Raw genomic sequence first — 19,694 nt, forward strand, 5'->3', positions numbered from 1 at the left:
TTTTGATTGATTTTGATGGAAGCCAATAGTGACATTTCTTTTCTTGGAGCTTTGTGAAGAATATCTAAATTTGGTAGTTGGATATGATGTACCTTTGAGGATATTTAAGTGTGCGTTTTTTTTTTTTTTGGCTAAATGAAATATAATAGAAAGAGTAATTTTCTTCAGGGTTAATTGTAAAACACTAATCTGAAGTTTCTTCGAGTTGCAAAGTGTCCCTCAAATTATGAATTTTTTCATGATCCATTTCAATCAACTCACTGCTGGAGGAATTTAATATTTAAAAAGGAACATCTGCTGAGGTTTCTAACAACTTCACGATGCTTCCCCTAATATTTCAAAATTACACATACCTTTCCTATTGCTGCAAAAGTACTCTACTACCCCTATATAGGATACTTAATGACTTTCTTTTTTTGGAAAATTTCAGAAATTTCAAGAAAAATCAAAATTGACTTATTCTATCTCTCTCGCTTCCTCCTTTCTACCTTACTCTTTCTTCCATTTCCTTTTTTTTTTTTTTGCTAGATTCCTGCTACCCATTCCTCTCTGTCTAATATTCTTCCTCCAATTTATGATCAAATTCTATCTGTGATCCTTTACCCGTATTTATCCCCCTTCTTCTTCTTCTTCTTCTTCTTCTTTTTTATCTCTATTCTCATCTATTTTTTGCAAATATATGATTAGGTTCATCCTTTTTATCCTTTTAATTCTAAGTGTAATGGGTTTGATTTTTTTGTGTCTATTTATATTATCCAATGTTGGTTGATTATGGGTGATAAAATTTAGTGATGTCAAAAGTCAAAAACATGAGAGATGGATGGGTTTTAGAAATGGGTGGTTGGAAAAAAAATAAAGGAGGCTAGAAAAAGAGGAACATGAAAGAGTTATGTTATCGATTGTTAATGAAATGTTGATTTTGGGTATAATTTAAGGTCGAGTTTTTTCTAGTTTAGCACAAAGTAACGGATTTAATTGACTTGTGTAGTAAATGTAGGGGTTGGGGTTACTGGACATAAAATAGGTTGTAGTGTTTTGAGTGCTAGAATTATTGAAATTTATTTTGATTTAAATTCGGGTGTTTGCTTGGCTTTTGTAGTGACGTTGCTTGGAAGAAGGCAATTATCATAGTTGAAATTCCAAACTTTTGTTTTTGGCAGAAAGAGTTTGTTGGCTTTGGTGTTGGAAGAAAGACAATCAACAAAACTCTTTTTATTTTTCCTTTTTATCTTTTTGACAAAAAGGGTAGTTTAGGACATTTGAAGGAAGTGGTAGCCTATTGGGCCTATTTTGAAGCATAAATAGTGAAAGTAAGAGAGGTGAGTGTAATTTTTTAAACCTAAGGGGAGCTTTCTGAAATTGTTAGAGACCTCAAGGGAGGTTTATGAAATTATCCCATTTAAAAAGGCACTAATATTTCTGGATTCGGTCAAGTGACCAAAGTGTCCCTTCCTCTACAACTGACTCGTATAAGTATATTGAGTTTTTTTTTCCTCTAAAACAAACTCAAAAAAAGGTGTCCAAATGAAAAATGAAAAATGAATTAAATCGACTTGTGTCTACTAGTGGAATTGTGGAAAGCAAATCGGCAGCCCTACAATTGCCACCCTTCTCCACCGCCCCTGGCCAACCAACCGGCCCCCTTAAGTTTTTTTCATATTTATTACAGCAATTTGAGTCAATGTTTTTCTCTTCCACAAATAAAAAACTGGTTAAAAGGAATACCAGATATTATAATGTAACAACAAAATAAGATAATAAGAGTTGATGAAACATTGTAGTATGGAGAACTAAAAATACTTTTCTCTTTTTTTGAAAAAAAATAAGGAAGTTTATTAGGCAATGTCAGCCAATTAAACAAATTAAAATCATTTCAGAGGGAAAATCCAGCAACCAGATTATAGGTGGAAAAATTCATAATCAGAAGAACAAGGAAGAAGCATCGAATATTCTGATTACTTTTGACTGAGCTCTCTGGGATATACCACAAATTTGAGGTACATATGTCCATTAGGCAAATGATCTTGTAACCCCAAATTACTACAATATTTTGAAGGTGATATAAAAGATCCAAGGAGGTTTGCAAGAATAATGCTATAGTAACAAGAAATCTCTCTATTTTCTACCCTTTCTTTCTTGCATCCAGAAAAGAGCTTTGCTTATTCACGTCTAAAGATGCCTGGCTTGATCCAGTACAAATGTGGTCCTATTATATATGTGTGTTTCGCAGACAATTTAAAAGCTAACTTAACCACTAGAGCAGCAATAAGTGGGAAAAAGAAGAACCAAACTTTTTGAGCCAACAAAGCACACCAACATTTACAGTTAAGGAATTTGTACGACTTTGCATGCCTTGTTGCGCCCATATGTACATTTGAAGTTTAAAGAAGAAGCATATGACCTAACGAGAATATACTACTACGAGGATATTGAGGAGGAAGAATTTGAAGAAGCATATGACCTAACGAGAATATACTACTATCAAGGAAGAATTTGAACAGTGTAACTTTTCTTTTGTGTATAGAGTAGGGAATGTGTGTAGCCATACACTAGTTCAACATGCAATCAAGTTAGTGCATGACATAGAATGGGACAATGAGTTTCCAGTGTGGCTAATGGATATAGAAAAAAAAGATACGAGAGTAATCGTCCTTTTTTATAACTAACTCTTGTATTATTAAGTGTTAATATATAAAAGTACCGTTTCTGTTTGTTGAAAAAAAAAATTTGTGCCAGCTTTCTTTTATTCGAGAAAGAAATGGGACTAACTGGTCTACCATCCCTTCTCCCCCTCCTAAACTTGTTTCCTAGTTCTTCCCACTAGGCTGCAATAATGAATTGGTCAAGTCCACGTCTAGGTTATATAACTCAAGCTCAACCAAAATGACCTAAGTTTGGGTTGAGCAAAACTCGAACTTAACTCAAGCTCGGTAGAGTATCTAATCACAATTTCGAGCTTGACTGGATTGGTATATTGATTACACAACTCGAACGGAGTATTACATCAAAACCAAGCTCATATTTCTGCCTTCTTATTAATCGAAATGATCGTTGATAATACTTAGCAAACTTTACGTTTTATGTAGAGCCCTATTAAGCTCAACGAGTTGAATATTTACCAAATCAAGAATGTTTCAACTAGCTATTTGAGCGGCTCCTAAGCAGCTAGAATCATATGCAACCTCGGTTCTTGAATGTCGTTTGGCCTTCTTTCCTATCTTTTTTAGTTACCATCTTTATGCTATTGCGATTGTTTTACAATTCAAATATCCCAGGAAAATAAGAAAGGGACATGCACAAAAAAGAGAAGATATCAACCCTTGCATTTCAGAATTGTATTTATTTAACTCCAAATGTACCTCTTTGTCGGAAGAGGGGCAGGAACGGTTGCTGGCAGTTCATGGCTAAGATTTGGTCAAAAAAATTGTACAGTCCAAATTTCATCTTGTATCTCAATTTTAACAACATGTGTGGGACCTACAAAATTTTGTTCTAAAGTTACACGTTGTTGAAAGTGTTACACCATATGCAAACAAAATTACGTCGTGTGCAAAAATGCACATAAGCGTTCCTGCCCCTTGTCCCTCTTTGTCACTACAAAGGTAATCCCCAATTGAAATGTATCTGTCACTACAGAGAATTAGCCAAAGTGACGGAGCTAATGATGCCTTAGTCAGTAGTCAAGTTCAAACTATTGAAAAGGTAAACAATTTTTTTTTAAGTAACAGATATATTTTTATATAATCAATTTTACTCTCATCGCACAAGTGTCTTAGCACTTACATAATAAAACTATAAACAAATAATTGAACAGCAAATGGGGCTCTGTTCGAACTGGTATAGACTTCCATTGATGAAATCAGTAATTTTCATAGAGATTGACCTCTAAAGTACGTCTTTCTAGTTGATTGATTCCACTGGTTCAAATAATGTGTCCTATCTAATCTCTTATTATACAAACCAGCTGCACAAAAAGCTATTTTCCTCAACCATTTGTGTTGCCTTCACATGTATCTTAAATTCTCAACCATTTCTTCTTTTTAGCATTTAAAGAATGCCCTCTTCTTCTCTTTACACTTCTGACTTCTTTTCCTTTATTTGCATAAACTTTAACTAGTTTGAAAATGAGCATGGCATTGCTCCCTTTTCTACCCAAATGAGTTCAATTGTTTTCTGAGTACCTGTAATGTGCTTTCTTGATTTGAATTGAAGTACTTGGTTGACCTAAACAGTGTATTATTGGTAGCTCATTGATTTTGATATTCACAATTCTACAATTATTTGGTGAATGTAATTTTATCTAAAGAAAACTTTACAAATGGGCCCTCACATTTTATATGACCTGTTTTTAGCCCCCCCCAACATATACGAAACGTAGTAATTTGGTCCACAACTCCATTTTTTTTTTTTTTGCATGAAAATGCTACTCGCAAGCATTATTTCATGCATGTGACGTGCAATTGGAAGAAATGTCATTTTACTTCCAAGTTTTCAATTTGAATGGGCTAAGCACGTAGGGTAAAATTTTGAATCGGTATAAAATGAAACTGTGTAGTATGTATACTCTATTAGCCTTTTTTCTTTTTTAATAAAACGTATGATCAAAGGTTGGAGCAAAAAAAAAAAAACGGGTTTAACAAAAAATACTATATAAATTCATACTTGAAAAATGCAAATATATCTAATAGTTGAGTAATTAAAATAATTACCATAATTTTAAGATATTGTGCTACATTAATTAAAATGCTAATTCTTATCCTTGTGCATAAGATTTTAAATTTGTTATTGCCTTACCATTTTATTGCCTTTTTAAATGTACAAAATCATTATATAACTTTGCTGCTTTTGTTTAAACTTGGATGACATGTCATTGTCAATATACAAACTCTAAAATTACCTCAAATTGAAGTATATTATAAAGCATAACACGGAAAATGTCTTTTTATTTATTTTATAATTAACTGAAAAGTATGAGTATTTTTATAGTATTCATCAATTGTAGGTAATTTGAGAATATTTAAATTGCATATAAATGTGTGATAGATGGGTGGAATATGAGCTTTTGCTAATTATTAGCTTAATACATGTAATAGTCTAAAGAGTAAAGAGGTACCTCTCTAGACAATAGAGTCGCCAAAAATAATTTTTACATTCCACCAATGTAAAGTAGAGCAAATAAAATAATTTGCAAAATACATCGTGGATTAAAGTAGAATAACTTGCAAATGCGAGGGACTATCTTAGGCAATTCTCGCCTCTCTGTTTAACTATGAAAATTGTAGACTACAAATGCGAGCTACATCGTGGCATAACACTTTTTATGTAATAGCCTGCTGCCTGCATGATAAAGTGGCACAATGGACTAGATGTCTGTAAAATTTTCCAACACTATGCACTACAGAAACAATCAATCAAGGAAGAGAGCTGCTTAATAACTTTTAAATATAAATCATTAATCAAAATGTTTAAACCACAAAATTTAGAACCAATTGTTTAAAAAAAAAAATTTATGGTTCCCTTAGGGAACCATGCTTCTCAATGTTTATCAATGATAGTAGTGATTTATATTCTAAATGTTTGAAATTTTTATAAGGGTCCAACCTATTTGGATTGCATTTTCCGTCATTTTTCATGGAAAAATTACTGTAGCTATTTGATGTATGTGAGGGAAAAAGGTAATAGAAAAATGTGATCACGGAAAACAACTCAATTTTCTGGCAGAAAATGGCAATCCAAACATATGAAGGTATGACGTCCAAAAGGAATTGTGAAATCTGATTTATAATAGTACTAATAAGCTTTGGAATTGGATGCAATCTCCCATTTCCTCTAATCATTCTCCTTGTCTAATTGCAAGAAAATGAAAATACATATGCATACAGCCATACATAAGGGTTGGTGTTAAGGCCACGAGTATGGATTTTATTTGTACAACTTTTAAACGGTATACCTTTTTTTTAGTATAAATGAGAGAGTTTAAACTCTAGATCTCTTACTTATACTCTTCTTCCTCCGAATCATCCAAATCCATCCCTCCTCCCGTCCCTTTTAGTTGGTATACTAAATTTGCTTTTCTTAAGTTAAGATGCAGCTCAAATTTAAGAGGAGTGATCTTGTCATTTTAACAAAAATTGTTGTCACAAAAAGAAAAAAGAACACATTTAACCTATGACCATATCATTTGACATTCAAGATGCAATTCAGACAGAAGGGGAGTAATTTTGTCATTTTAACAAAAGAGTTGGTGTGAAAATAACATTTGAGTTGTTGTCATGATAACTACACAAACAAAATTTATGTCCATTACATTTGGATGGTGGCAATGTTAAGTGTGTTTGGATATTCATATTATCCAAAATATAATTATTTTTCTTGTATTTTTCAATCAATGTTTTATTTTTAACCACATTTTTATCTCACATATCATAAAAATTGTTAGAGTAATTATTTCAAATAATCTCCTATCCCAATATTATTAGAGTAATTAATCATTTGCCACAAATGATTGCACACACACAAGTTCCTACAGCTATACAATTTGCGTATTGCTATGACATTATATTTAGGTAAACAAAAAATAAAGGGAGAACGGAAAAAAAAAAAGCCAACCTGGAAATTTGCCCGAAAATTCATCAATGTTTTCATTACATTATTACCATTTAACCGTTAATAATCAGTCATAATCCCCTCTCTCTCTCTCTCTCTCTCCAACTCATCACGCCACTCAAAGCAGATAGCTTTTCCTCTTTATCTCTCACACAGTCACACACTGCCAGCCACAACTGCCTTCTTCCTTTGCTCGATCCTTTCTTCTTCCTTCCATCACCATCACCTTTTTCTCTCTTCCCCCCCTTCCTTTCTCTCTTTCTCTCTCTGAAAGGTACAAATACACTTCCATATACACCTGTATTATCATGATGTATATACAGGATTCTTCTTCTTTTTCAAATTTGTGAATATACTCTGCAAAAGAATTATCAAATTTTCTGGCAACAAATCTCAGAAAAGCTAAGAAAAGTTTGAGAGAGAATTCACCAAAAAAGGGATCAATTATTTCCTCTCCTTTCTCTCCCTTGCTTTTATTTTTACGTATCATTCAAACAATATTTGCCTACTTTTGTTTATTTAAACGTAAATAAAAATATATAATTTGCCAGCTTTGCAAGCTCTCTTCTTTTCGTTCCATGCCCCTTTTTCTTTCGTTCTATCCTTCCCTTCTTTGTTTCTCTTTCTAAACCCACCTCACAACTGTGTCCCTCCACAATTTCTTCAATTATATTAGCTTTCCTAGAAAGAATTGCCTTGATTGATTGATTGATTGATTGCAGTTTTTCCTCAGGTGAGTCTCTCAATACTTGGCCTGTCAATTGTGGCTTTGGTGCTTCTGTTAAGATCTATTGCTTTTCAGGAAATTTGGGAATTGGGTTTCTTTTCTTGAATTTTTGTATTGATCTGAGGTTGAAATGTTTAACTAGCATTGGTCTGGCGTAATTAGTGTTGTTATTGTGTTGTAATGTGTTTGCTTTGTAAATGATCTTCTTTGTGTCTTTGTGTTTCTGATGATTTTGATTTGATTTAAATGGTTTGCATGCTGAAATTTAATCGTTTTAATTTGTTACGAGTCTTGTTTGATCTGTGGATTTTGTAATGGGGATATGAAAAAAGATAGGGTCTTTGTTTACTGAGCTCAAGCTTTATCCTTTTTTCTGATCAAATTCGTGGGTATCTGAAGGTGGGTTCTCGAGGTTTATCAATTTCTTGGAGGTTTTTATTCTAATCTGTTGAAGTTGGGTGCTTTGATCAGTTTTCCATGATACTCTCGTTAGGAAATGATTCCGATCTTAGTTGATTGGTTAATTGAAGTGGTGGAAGTCAATAAGGAAAATAAGAGAAGAAGGTGATTCGTGGGAGTAGTTCTTGTTAAAGCTGAAAGGTATTTGTAACGGGAAGTTTCTGTAGTGGTTGGCTGATGACTGTTTCTTTAGCTCAGCTGTGGGGAGGTTGAGTTCAAGACAGAAAAGGGCCAAATGCTTTTCAGATGGATACTTGGATGATGTGTTTATTTGGATGTTGCCAGTGGCTAGAATGGTTCAACTATACTGAAGAAATGTGTATATTGAAAGAGATTAGCTGAAGTTAAGCTCGATCCAGCTTGCATTCTACCCCACAAAAATGTTGCTCTGGATCATCAAAGCTACAAAGAGTGGGTAAGGAAGAGAGATGCAGCTTCTGTAAATTATGTCAGGGACTGCGGAGAACGTAGCTGGAAAGTGAGATATGTTCCCATGCTGTGACTTCAATATTACCAGCACTTGCACTTTAAGCCTTTAAATCTTGGTTCACTACAATGAAAATCTCAAGCAATGATCAATTACATTATTGTTATCCTTCTAGGCCATTTTATCGAGCTAGCTTACATAACGTACTTTGCCAGACCATTAGTCTTTTATCGGGAGTTGAGCATTTAAAAAGTGAGTTGAGTTTTGCTCTACTCATCAAAGAAAGAAGTGTAAAGCAGCTTTTTGCCACTTTTGTGGTTTTAGGGATTGTTGCCCTGCATGCATCAGATGATTTTATTTGATGCTGAAACTATATCAGCATTTCCTTTTGAATTTAATGTATCACATCTTGCAAAAAAGAATGCACAATATTAAGCCCAACAAGGGGACCTATTGGTGACCATTTCAGCTGCATGTCTTCTGAATTTGCTGCCTGGCTTTTCATTGACTATGAGTGGATTAATGAGATGCCGCTCACTTGTGTGTCCAGTTTGAATCTGCTTGTATTAAATGAAGGACATAAAATGAGGGGGTTTCATTTTAGAAGTATATGATATGGGCAGGAGCATAACAGGTTGCAGGTACTTTCTTAGGTCATTTGAAGGTAGCAAGTTACACTGCAGATTTGTTAGCCTGTTGTTATACAAAATGGCTCAGTGATCTAGAATTTTATACTTGCAAAGAATGATTTGCTTGTTGAAGGTACTGACAAAAACATCTAGCTTCTTGTTGAAGATTAGAACATCTGTGACATCTAAGTTCCAGTTTGTTTTCTTTTCCCATATTTGGAATGGGTTTAGTTTCTTAAGTTACCAAATTTACAACATTCTCATGTTCTTTACAATGGATGCTATCTGTCCAAAGTAGTCTTTGATGTAGTTTGCATCATTCACTAAAATCATGATATAGGACTCGACCTTTTTGACTTGATATTGTTTTCTGTTCTTGCTAAGCCTGTCTGCTGCTGTTTGTTTTGTGTAGTCACTGTTCAGAGAGTGAAGGCTACTGGACCTTTAAGCTTTAAAAGTCTTGTTCACTATTTTCTTGGAAGAGTTGGCTGCAAGAAGCATTTGACAAGATGTCGAGCTCTGTGAAAGCTTTAGAACCTGCATTTCAGGGAGCTGGTCAGAGAATGTATCCTCATTGAAAGACTACAGTGGATGATTATACTGATCTTTCAATATTTGTTATTCCATTTATTTCATGAAATATGGAACGAGTCACATGTTGCAATGAGATGGGTTTGTTTGGATTGAGTGCTATTCCACAAAGTTTTTCTTAATATTCCCTCCAAACATTTTCCTACCACCTTTTTATCCCACATACATCACATTGCGAAAATTGCTACTATGCTAACATGAAAAACCTTTCCAAATAATCTTCAATCCAAACACGCTCATGGATTTTGTATGTTTGTCTTTGCTGATTCCTTTTGTGCTAAATTTCTTTTATGTTGACCATACCATATTTTGGCTGAACTTAACTTTCGCTATAGAGGGACAGAGATTTGGAGAATTGAGAACTTCCAACCAGTTCCTTTACCAAAATCTGATTATGGTAAATTTTACTCGGGTGATTCATACATTGTCCTGCAGGTGCATATGGCTTCCGATATTTCTTCTTTTTTATCTTATTTTTGGGCCTCATTTTTACGAATTGAGTGTTTATGACTGAAGGAAGAGCTAACTTTTTTTATCCTGTTTTAAGTTTGGATCCAGTGAACTTATAAAAACTAATATCGATCTGTATTTTCCATTTACACTTTCAGACATCACCTGGCAAGGGAGGAGCATATTTATATGACATACATTTCTGGCTTGGAAAGGATACCAGCCAGGTATTGTCTGCCTCTTTTTAATTGTGTAAAAACCATTACTGAGGTGAAATTTAACTATCATTCTGAAACTTTGGTACAGGATGAGGCTGGAACGGCGGCTATCAAAACTGTTGAACTTGATGCAATTCTTGGTGGCCGTGCTGTACAGCACAGGGAACTCCAAGGTCATGAGTCTGACAAATTCTTATCATACTTCAAACCATGTATTATACCGCTGGAAGGTGGTGTGGCATCTGGATTTAAGAAACCCGAGGAGGAAGAATTTGAAACACGGTTGTATGTGTGTAAAGGAAAACGTGTTGTAAGGTTAAAGCAGGTATAGAAGAATTTGGATAGTTGTGCTATTCTAATCGAGCTATTTTCAAAGAGGCCTAAGCTTGTTTTCCTTTTCCTAGGTCCCATTTTCTCGGTCCTCACTGAATCATGATGATGTGTTTATCCTGGATACCAAAGATAAAATATTTCAGTTCAATGGTGCAAATTCCAACATACAGGAGAGGGCCAAAGCACTGGAAGTAATTCAGTTTTTGAAGGAAAAGTATCATGAGGGGACATGTGATGTTGCAATTGTTGGTAAGCATATTATTGGCTTCTCTAGTCTCATCATGTTCCTTCAGTTTTTTAACTAGTCCAAGTGTATATAAATGATTATTTAGTACAGCTTCATATAATATGTTTTTGCTTATACTAATATTTATTCCTGTATCAGATGATGGAAAGTTGCAGACAGAGTCCGATTCTGGTGAATTCTGGGTCCTTTTTGGTGGGTTTGCACCAATTGGAAAAAAGGTTGCTAGTGAAGATGATATTATTCCAGAAAAGACTCCTGCAAAACTCTACAGGTAATAATCCCTTCTGTACTATCCTTTTGTTCCACCTTCATTTCTTGTTATTTATCTCTCTTAAATTGAAAAGCACTTACGAGTCATGATTTAAACTGTTGTCTGCAGCTGGCACAAACTCCAGTAGAAACTAAATTTACAGCTCAAAAGAAGATCGTTTTGCTTTGGATGTGAAAATGCCATGTTTTTTGTTATTCACTTCATCATTTTTTTAGAGTTCTTTGCGTTATTTGTTACTTTTTCAATTGTTAGAAATGACCATAAACGCGAAGTGATTCTGAATGTGTTAGTCATTGTTCTTTGATTCTGTTGTCATTCTACCTCTGGCTTATTAACTTCATCCAGACTGTTACTTTACAAATGTTCTTGTCTTTTTCTATACAAAGCATCCATTGTCCAGTATGTTCTCATCTGTGACTGGCAACATGTAAACTAGGAGTGCATGCTTTGGTTCATATTAAATAAATGCTCAATTCAATAGAGTGAGAGTACTTTAGTGCACGAAACATATGATATTGCTTGGATAGCTGCAGCTCTCATTAATGTTGTCTGTATCTGCAGATATTTTGTCATTCATATGTTTCTGTGGAAATGTTTGGATGATCTTTTACTTTTGCAGTCATAATTTGAGGAAACTCTCTCTCTCTCTCTCTCTCTCATGCAGTCACATGTATTGAGCTGTTTTATATTGTGATTTGATGCTTTGATCTAGTTTCATATGAGGTGCTGACTTTGATACTCTGCCCTTGGCTTGGCTCTCTTTAGTGTTGTGGATGGTCAGGTTAAGCCTGTAGATGATGAACTTTCAAAATCTATTTTGGAGAATAACAAGTGCTTTTTGTTGGATTGTGGCTCTGAGATTTTTGTTTGGGTTGGCCGGGTAACTCAAGTCGATGAGAGGAAGACTGCCATTCAAGCTGCTGAGGTACAAGTTTTACACTTTTTCTTCTTCTGCTCTTTAGATGATGCAAACTCTTACTCCTTTCTCGCACTTTCAGGAGTTTGTTGTTGGCCAAAATAGACCGAAGTCAACCAGTATAACACGGCTAATTCAAGGTTATGAGACGCATTCATTTAAGTCCAACTTTGATTCTTGGCCATCAGGATCAGCACCTGTTGCTGAGGAGGGAAGAGGAAAAGTAGCAGGTAAGTTGGTTTCATTTGAAAACAAACTTGACCTTTCGTTGGGTGCGTTTCTTTAATTCTGGAACTCTCTCATACTTGACAGCTTTGCTGAAGCAACAAGGTGTTGGTGTTAAGGGAGCAAGCAAAAGTGCTCCAGTGAATGAAGAAGTCCCTCCATTGCTAGAAGTAGGTGGAAAAATTGAGGTATGTCTCTTAATAAAATCTTTACTGAGGGTTCATAATCTGGTTACCTTGTTTTGTGTCTAATGTTTTTCATACCATATCCAGGTTTGGTGCATTAATGGCAGTGCAAAGACTCCAGTTCCCATAGAAGATATTGGTAAATTCTTTAGCGGAGATTGCTATATCATTCTCTACACCTACCATTCTCATGATAAGAAAGAAGAGTATTACTTGTGCTATTGGATTGGAAAGGATAGCATTCAGGTAATTGCTGTTGTCACTTTACAGCCCCAAATAAGAACTACTTGCTTCTCATTTTACTGCATTCATCAGTTCTTTATACATTTGAGCTTGTCTGCAATTTTCAAGTTTACCCTCGGTTAAGTTAAAGAGCTTTAGTTTGTCCTGCAGAAAGAGAGCTTTATTGTTAAGTGATATTAGTAATGATGTCGCTGATAGCAAACTGTTTTCATCACCGTACTTTCAGTATATTAAAGTAATTGGCTGTCTCACCTTTGAGCCAGTAAAACTTATTAAGTGAAGCCCCCTCTATTATACTTTTTCGTGTAGGGGACCAAGGGGGAAAGAATCTTTCCAAAACTCAGCCCCTTTTGATGTCTTTTTTAATATGATCATTCATCATGTCCTGGGCATACATCCATATGCCGATGTTAATACTTTCCCTTGGCACAAACGATAAATTTCTTTTTTATCAGTCATTGAAAACTTTGCACATGTATAATTTGTTTTGGTCCTGATGAGAATTTTTGTGTCCGGACTTTAGGAGGACCAAATTATGGCCGCCGGGCTAGCTAACACAATGTGCAACTCGCTGAAGGGAAGACCTGTATTGGTAATGTTACTGCTACTCTCTTTTGCCCTATTTTCTGTTCTAGCATCATGAAATGAATATTGAGATAAACTTATTGTACAGGGTAGGATATATCAAGGGAAAGAGCCGCCGCAGTTTGTTGCCATCTTTCAGCCAATGGTGGTCCTTAAGGTACTTGGTCTTTGTGCAATTTTGATGCTGATTGACTTTTTTAATGTATTGGTTTAATTGCTTCTGATTCTTTGCTCCATTACAGGGTGGAGTCAGCTCTGGGTATAAGAATTACATAGCTGACAAAGGATTGAATGATGAAACTTACACTCCTGATTCCGTTGCACTCATTCGGATATCTGGAACATCAATGCATAATGACATAGTAGTTCAAGTTGATGCGGTATGCTTGATCCAATTTCCACTTCAGCTGTTCAGATGTCATTTTCCATAGGATTTTCAAGATTCATAGATATACTGATTATTTTCTTATTCTTGTTCCATTGGTGGCTCTTTCCTCAAGGACCTTTTTTTTGGGTGCATTTCATATGGTTAATCATCAACCTTCTGGTTGTCTAGAATTCAAGTATAGTAATGTCATTTTAATTGAATATAGGGTCTCTCCTCAGTTGCTTAAGAATAGCTTATTATAGTTTTCTCAAGCTTAAAAATACCTAGGTTTAAGGTCTTTGCTTGACTTTTGATTTTAGCTTATTTTAAGCTGGAAAAGCTTATTGTGAGAAGCTGCCATTCTGCAGCTTATGTAAAAACTTTAGTCCTTTTCAGAATTTTAATGCAAAAATTGTGCTGCAATATGTTATGGGCTATGAATTGGCCATAAATGATATGGATGCCTTGTATCCTTTTCAGGATTACCTTTTGTTCGGGCTGCATACTGAAATACTTATTTGTCCATTTTGAGCTTCATGTAAAGAAGTTTTTCGTAATCAAATCAGTAGTGCAGTTGGCTCTAATTCACTGATTTCAGGGCTTTGTAATTCTTTATCTAGAGACATAATACTGGGGATCTTCTCTTATTTAGCTTCCCCATATTATAAATCAGGCCTTAGGACAATTGATCACCTTCTAAATGATTGACAATAGGAATTAAAATTTGACCTATATTGATTCTTGCCCCTCTTTGGTTGCTTGGTTTTTGGCCTGCCTTTGATTTCTCTAACACTTCTTTCCTCGTCTCCTCTTTTGTCATGAACATGGTTGTTAATTGAATACGCACTTTGTTTGCTTCTTTTAATAAATTATCTAATCGAGAAATTACATTTATATCTTGAGTTGATTAAGGTGCATCTTATCATCATTTCAGGTTCCAGCCTCGTTGAACTCTAATGAATCTTTCCTTCTACAATCTGGCTCTTCATTATTCAGTTGGCATGGGAGTCAGAGTACATTTGAGCAGCAGCAATTAGCGGCTAAGGTTGCTGAATTTTTGAAGGTAAGAGTTTCTGAAAATATTTGACAAAAATGTTTGGCAAAAACAATTGAATATTTGGCCTAAAGGCATTGTGAAAGCAATAAGAAAAGTGTCCACATGATTATCTGGAGATGTTGGACTGATTGTGTCTTAGCATGAGTTTCGAGTTAGTGGCGGGACAAGACTTCTGGATATCAATGAGCACATTCTTTTGGCCTTGAGAAAGATTTTACCATGATATCATGTAGTTAGTGTAGCTTTTCCAAGATTGCTGTGTTTCTAGAATTGAGCCTAAAATTTAAGGAGTTTACACAGCTAATTTAGGTTTGTTTCCTTTCTTGACTGTAATCTTTTTTTTTTTTTTTACTTTTTTTTTTAGTGTAAGTGGGAGGTCCTGAACCCAGGACCTCTCACTTACACTCCCTCCCCCCATACCACCCAACCCATCCCTCCCCCACAGCCTGACTGTAATCTTGTATCCAAAACTGAACTGGTCACTTCTTGTGCCCATGTCCACTTTCTTGTGTTACTTCAGCCAGGAGTAGCTATGAAACATACTAAAGAAGGAACTGAGAGCTCTGCATTCTGGTTTGCTCTGGGAGGAAAGCAAAGTTACACCAGTAAGAAAGTGACTCCAGAGGTGTCCAGAGATCCCCACTTGTTCACATTTTCATTTAACAAAGGTAGCTCATTTAGTTAGTCATCCAAATGTCTACTTCTTTTAATGTCAAACTTCTAACTGTTTCTTTGATGATGCTTCCTGCCGCATGTTGATTGTCAGGGAAATTTGAGGTATGTGCTTGACCTTAAAGTTGGTTGCAAGTTTTACTTTATGTATTATTACTAACATTTGCTAATTATCAAACCTAGATTGAAGAAGTCTACAACTTTTCCCAAGATGATCTGCTGACTGAGGATGTTTTGATACTCGATACACATGCTGAAGTGTTTATTTGGGTTGGTCAGTCAGTAGATGCTAAAGACAAGCAGAGTGCTTTTGAAAATGGGCAGGTATAACTTAAGCTGCTGTTAGCATTTGTAATCTACTCTGCTGACATGTCGTTATTCCTTTCATTTACTAACCACTGAGATCATTTCAGAAATATGTAGAGCTGGCTGCATCTTTGGAGGGGCTGTCTCCTAAGGTTCCACTATACAAAGTCACAGAAGGATTTGAGCCCTGCTTCTTCACAACATATTTTTCATGGGATCCTGCAAAAGCTATGGTATGTTGACACACATTTTATCTCCATTTCAGTTTAATCTTCATTCTTCTTCCTAGGTAGAATCAGTAGGTTTTTTGTTGAATCTTTTGCTATAATATTTATGCCTTGTACAAGCTTAATGTGTCTATTTGCAGTTGTTGATGAGATACTGGATTAGGGTTATTAATGTTTGGTTAATGTATATGACATGCTTTAATCACCTTTAACAAATTGCATTCAGTCAGAGGCAATGTGGGGAATGAACGTTAAAGTCAAATAAGAGGGAAGAATTTTTTTAACCCCCTTTTGGTCAAGATTCCATTCTAGCTTTTCAGAAAATAGCACACTTAGCTTTCATGAGCTTATGGATCCCAGATTTTGTTGAAGATATTCTGAAAGAAGAATTACTAGTTTATATTAAATTGCTGTTACACTCAAGGAGAATATCCCAAATCTGGAAAATAAAAAACAGATTCTGGTGTCTGATGTATCAAACAGTTCTTCATTTTACTGACTTCATCTCACGGTGTAGTGTCATTTGTGCTTGATAGTTGCACAGAGATTCATCTCAACTCTGTAGGCATAGGGGGAGATCTTGGATATGGTCTGCACTTATGCTTTGTTGGTCCTGCTTTTAACACACAAAGTGTTAAAAGCAATGCCATGATGCCCTTAGAAATGAATGAGAAATTGTAAAAGAGTGACGCTCTTGAAATGGGTTGCAGTTTAAATTATTTCATGGGATGATTTGTTCATGGCAATAGAACCCTCTCTTGCTGTCTTTTTATGCTAGTGATGTAGTATGCTGGAGGGTGTCTCCAAGTGGCATGATTTATCTCAGGTCGTTTACTGTTGAAGTTAATTGTAGTGTGACCGGTCTTTTATTCTCTTGTTAGTTGATTTACTTCATACTAGCAATTGCTCCCATATTTCTGAGCATTTTGAGGCTTGATATCTCTTTGAAAATTATTGTTCATCAAAATTAGATGTGGGCTAATATTTTTGTCATATGGTTTGTCATTGCACATTTGTGAATATCCCGTGTCATTTTACATCATTTAATTATTATGTCTGTAAATCAGATACACTGGTGGGGCTTCAAAGTGATTGTGCCATTAGTTGAGTTCATTGGCATTCTTTGTCATGGCTTGAACATCCATATGGATGTCAATTTACTCATCTCTTAATCTCTCTGTCTCAATACTGCCTCCTTTGAGTAGATGATGTGTGTGTGAGAATGCTATTAATTGTCTTTCACTATAACAGGCACATGGAAACTCATTCCAGAAGAAGGTTTTGCTGCTGTTTGGTGCAAGCCATGCCACAGAGGTAAGAACAAGAATATGATATGTTTAACTCATCATCCACAGGATATATCTCTTTCAATTCTAACTACTTAAGTTGATGGCTAGATTACAGCTTGTAATAGCAGTTTTCAAACTTTGTAGCTCTGATTTTTCTTTATGTTTCTGATTTTATGTATTGATCTGAGATACAGTTGAGCGAAAAAGAAAGTATAATCAGAGAAACTTGTTGCAAGGATGTCGAATCTGTTTTGTCTTATTTCTCTTGCAAAGTGAAGGAAAAATGGTTCACATTGTCCTAATTTATTAAAGGGGCTCTCTGGTTCCTTCTCTGATACCTAAGCTATATGCTTGGTAGCAATATTTCTGCTTGCACTTCCAGCTTTATGGAAATGATAATGTTGGGCAGTCATGCTTCATGGTATTGGTGCTTAATCTTTTTCGCTGAATTTTTGTGATCTTGAAGAGAAAATATGGTAGTCATCTTTAAGGTGTAATATATTATTTGCCCACTTGATGGGAAAGTTGCTGAATTATAGGAGCATTTATTGGTTTCTGTCTAAACTGTTTTGTTTGGTGATATGTGGAAATTCTTGCTAACTATGTGGTGTGTTATGTTTTGACCTTTTTGGTTTTTCGACCACCAGGAACGCTCAAATGGTACAAATCAGGGCGGACCAACTCAAAGAGCTTCTGCTTTAGCAGCTTTAAACTCTGCATTTAGTTCAACTGGTTCTGCAAAACCTACTCCTGCAGCAAGGTCTGCAGGACTGAGTCAGGGATCACAAAGAGCAGCTGCTGTTGCTGCTTTATCATCTGTTCTGACTGCTGAAAAAAAGCGGTCACCTGATTCTTCTCCAGCTCGACCTGGTCGAAGTCCAACATCGGAAACTGGCAGTCCTGGTAATCATATGAATCATTCTTAGTTTGTCATTATTGCTTTGTACCTATGGCTTTTGGAATTACTACCCAGCATTCTTATGCTGTTGCATAAATAAATCTGTCTGTTGAACCTGGATTATGTTTCTTCCGCACTTGTGATACACAACAGAAATATTTGGCAAGTTTTTTTCTTATCTCATGCTAAGTGTTAGCTACTCACATAAAGCACAAGGATGAGCGTTTTAAGAGATTACTCTTGGAGTTCGCATATTCCACAAATTTGATACTGTTTAGCTCCTTAGAAAATCAGATTTGAAGCTAATTATGTAGAATCTAGTTAAGCCATTTTGCTGGTGTCAGTCTTTATGTCTGAAAAGCCATTCCTAATTTCAAACATAATTTAAGCACTAGGTTTTGGTGGTGATGTTTTTTCTTTTCTTGTTTTAAAAGCATGTCTGCATATTGTAATGTAAGATTTTATTAAATGCTGATAGCATCGGGGTTGAAGAGTGAAAATTCCCCTCCGGACCTTGAAGATTCTAAAGAAGGGTCAGAAGTTGAGGCTGAGATAGCTGAGCTTGCAGTTCAGACCAATGGAGAAGATTCAGAACCAAAGCCAGATTCAGAGCAGGATGAGAATGGCGGTGAAAGTACTCAAAGTACATTTAGTTATGAACAACTGAAGGCTAAATCTGACAATCCTGTCACTGGCATTGATTTTAAACGCAGGGAGGTTAGTTGGTTCATTAATTTATGGATTTAGAGTATGGCATATCTTGACAACATAGGAGTTCTAATTAGAGTTTGTAGATGGATTGTCAGTTAGTGATAAGCAAAGTCATAATGAGTTGCCTCCCGTGATTTTCAGGCTTATCTCTCTGATGAGGAATTTGAGGCTGTACTGGGAATGACAAAAGAAGCATTTTATAAATTGCCTAAGTGGAAGCAAGACATGCTGAAAAAGAAAGCTGATCTCTTCTAGAAACAAAATCCAAAACATCAACCATCTTATCAACTCTTTTTCTATCTATACTTGCGGACTTCGGTTTTGACATCTTCTCTGCCAGAGCAACCTGCTTTTATAGGTATTTCATGCCTGGTTTGCACTTATAGCAATTTTTGTCTGCGTTATTGTGACCTAGATTTTGTTAGTACGGGTTTGATTATGTGGTGCCGGCTTGAAGTGTGATCTTCTTCTCCCGCTTCTTAGTCCTGCTGGGTTTCTCACAATCCAGAGATTGTAGTTTAAAAACAAGAGGAGTGTCATATTCTTTGATTTGGTCAATATGTATCCCAGTCTGTGATCTATTGCAGATCTCTTTCCTTTATTTTTCTGCTATGTTTACAGAACATTCTTTTGGTTCATGGAAATGATGTATATTTGTTGCACTGTAAGTAAGTCGTAAAGTTAATGACAGACTGCTTTCTAGTTTTCTACTTTTCTCAAATAGTAGGGGAACTAATGGTGGTACAGTTTTGGAAATGCATAGATTGAGACTGTCCATATTTCTGCTCGGCATGGATGATTCGTAACCATCGGTAGCTACTATGACTCTTTGCTCTCTCTCCCTCACCTTCAGAGTCTTTTCACTCTAATTGTGCCTCATGAAGGCCACTAATGTAATCAGGTTGTGATTCTTAATATATGCTACCCACACAGTTTCCTGCGTGTAAGCTAAACAATTGGAGTGGACCTAATAACTTGCTGTTTTTGAATTCTTTTTTGTTCGAGTGTCTCTGGTGTTTGGTGTCTGTGCCTTTGTTGGCTTCTCCTGGTAAATT

The 19,694-nt window shown here is 35.6% G+C and overlaps 1 protein-coding gene across 4 annotated transcripts; it reads left to right on the forward strand.

Annotated features, from left to right (window-relative positions):
• The first annotated feature begins 6,709 nt into the window (after nucleotides 1-6,709).
• Nucleotides 6,710-19,347, forward strand: LOC113697100 (villin-2). 4 transcript variants are annotated; one of them, XM_027216562.2, is made up of 23 exons: nucleotides 6,713-7,339; nucleotides 9,261-9,413; nucleotides 9,775-9,874; nucleotides 10,048-10,116; nucleotides 10,196-10,432; nucleotides 10,512-10,689; nucleotides 10,826-10,958; nucleotides 11,724-11,883; nucleotides 11,957-12,104; nucleotides 12,187-12,287; nucleotides 12,372-12,530; nucleotides 13,051-13,119; nucleotides 13,201-13,269; nucleotides 13,355-13,492; nucleotides 14,414-14,542; nucleotides 15,057-15,204; nucleotides 15,303-15,313; nucleotides 15,392-15,532; nucleotides 15,622-15,747; nucleotides 16,993-17,055; nucleotides 17,678-17,933; nucleotides 18,407-18,645; nucleotides 18,781-19,347. In XM_027216562.2, the coding sequence occupies exons 2-23, from the start codon at nucleotides 9,358-9,360 to the stop codon at nucleotides 18,892-18,894; spliced, it is 2,844 nt and encodes a 947-aa protein (XP_027072363.1). In that variant the 5' UTR covers nucleotides 6,713-7,339; nucleotides 9,261-9,357; the 3' UTR covers nucleotides 18,895-19,347. The 4 variants fall into 4 exon arrangements, 2 of the variants coding, with proteins under 2 accessions (XP_071911548.1, XP_027072363.1); XR_011816996.1 differs by lacking the exons at nucleotides 15,622-15,747; nucleotides 16,993-17,055; nucleotides 17,678-17,933; nucleotides 18,407-18,645; nucleotides 18,781-19,347 and adding an exon at nucleotides 7,733-8,270 and having other exon boundaries at nucleotides 6,710-7,339; nucleotides 15,057-15,313; XR_011816997.1 differs by lacking the exons at nucleotides 15,622-15,747; nucleotides 16,993-17,055; nucleotides 17,678-17,933; nucleotides 18,407-18,645; nucleotides 18,781-19,347 and having other exon boundaries at nucleotides 6,710-6,880; nucleotides 15,057-15,313.
• The last annotated feature ends 347 nt before the right edge of the window (nucleotides 19,348-19,694 follow it).

Source organism: Coffea arabica, chromosome 6e, assembly GCF_036785885.1.
Source record: "Coffea arabica cultivar ET-39 chromosome 6e, Coffea Arabica ET-39 HiFi, whole genome shotgun sequence".
Lineage (NCBI taxonomy): Eukaryota > Viridiplantae > Streptophyta > Magnoliopsida > Gentianales > Rubiaceae > Coffea > Coffea arabica.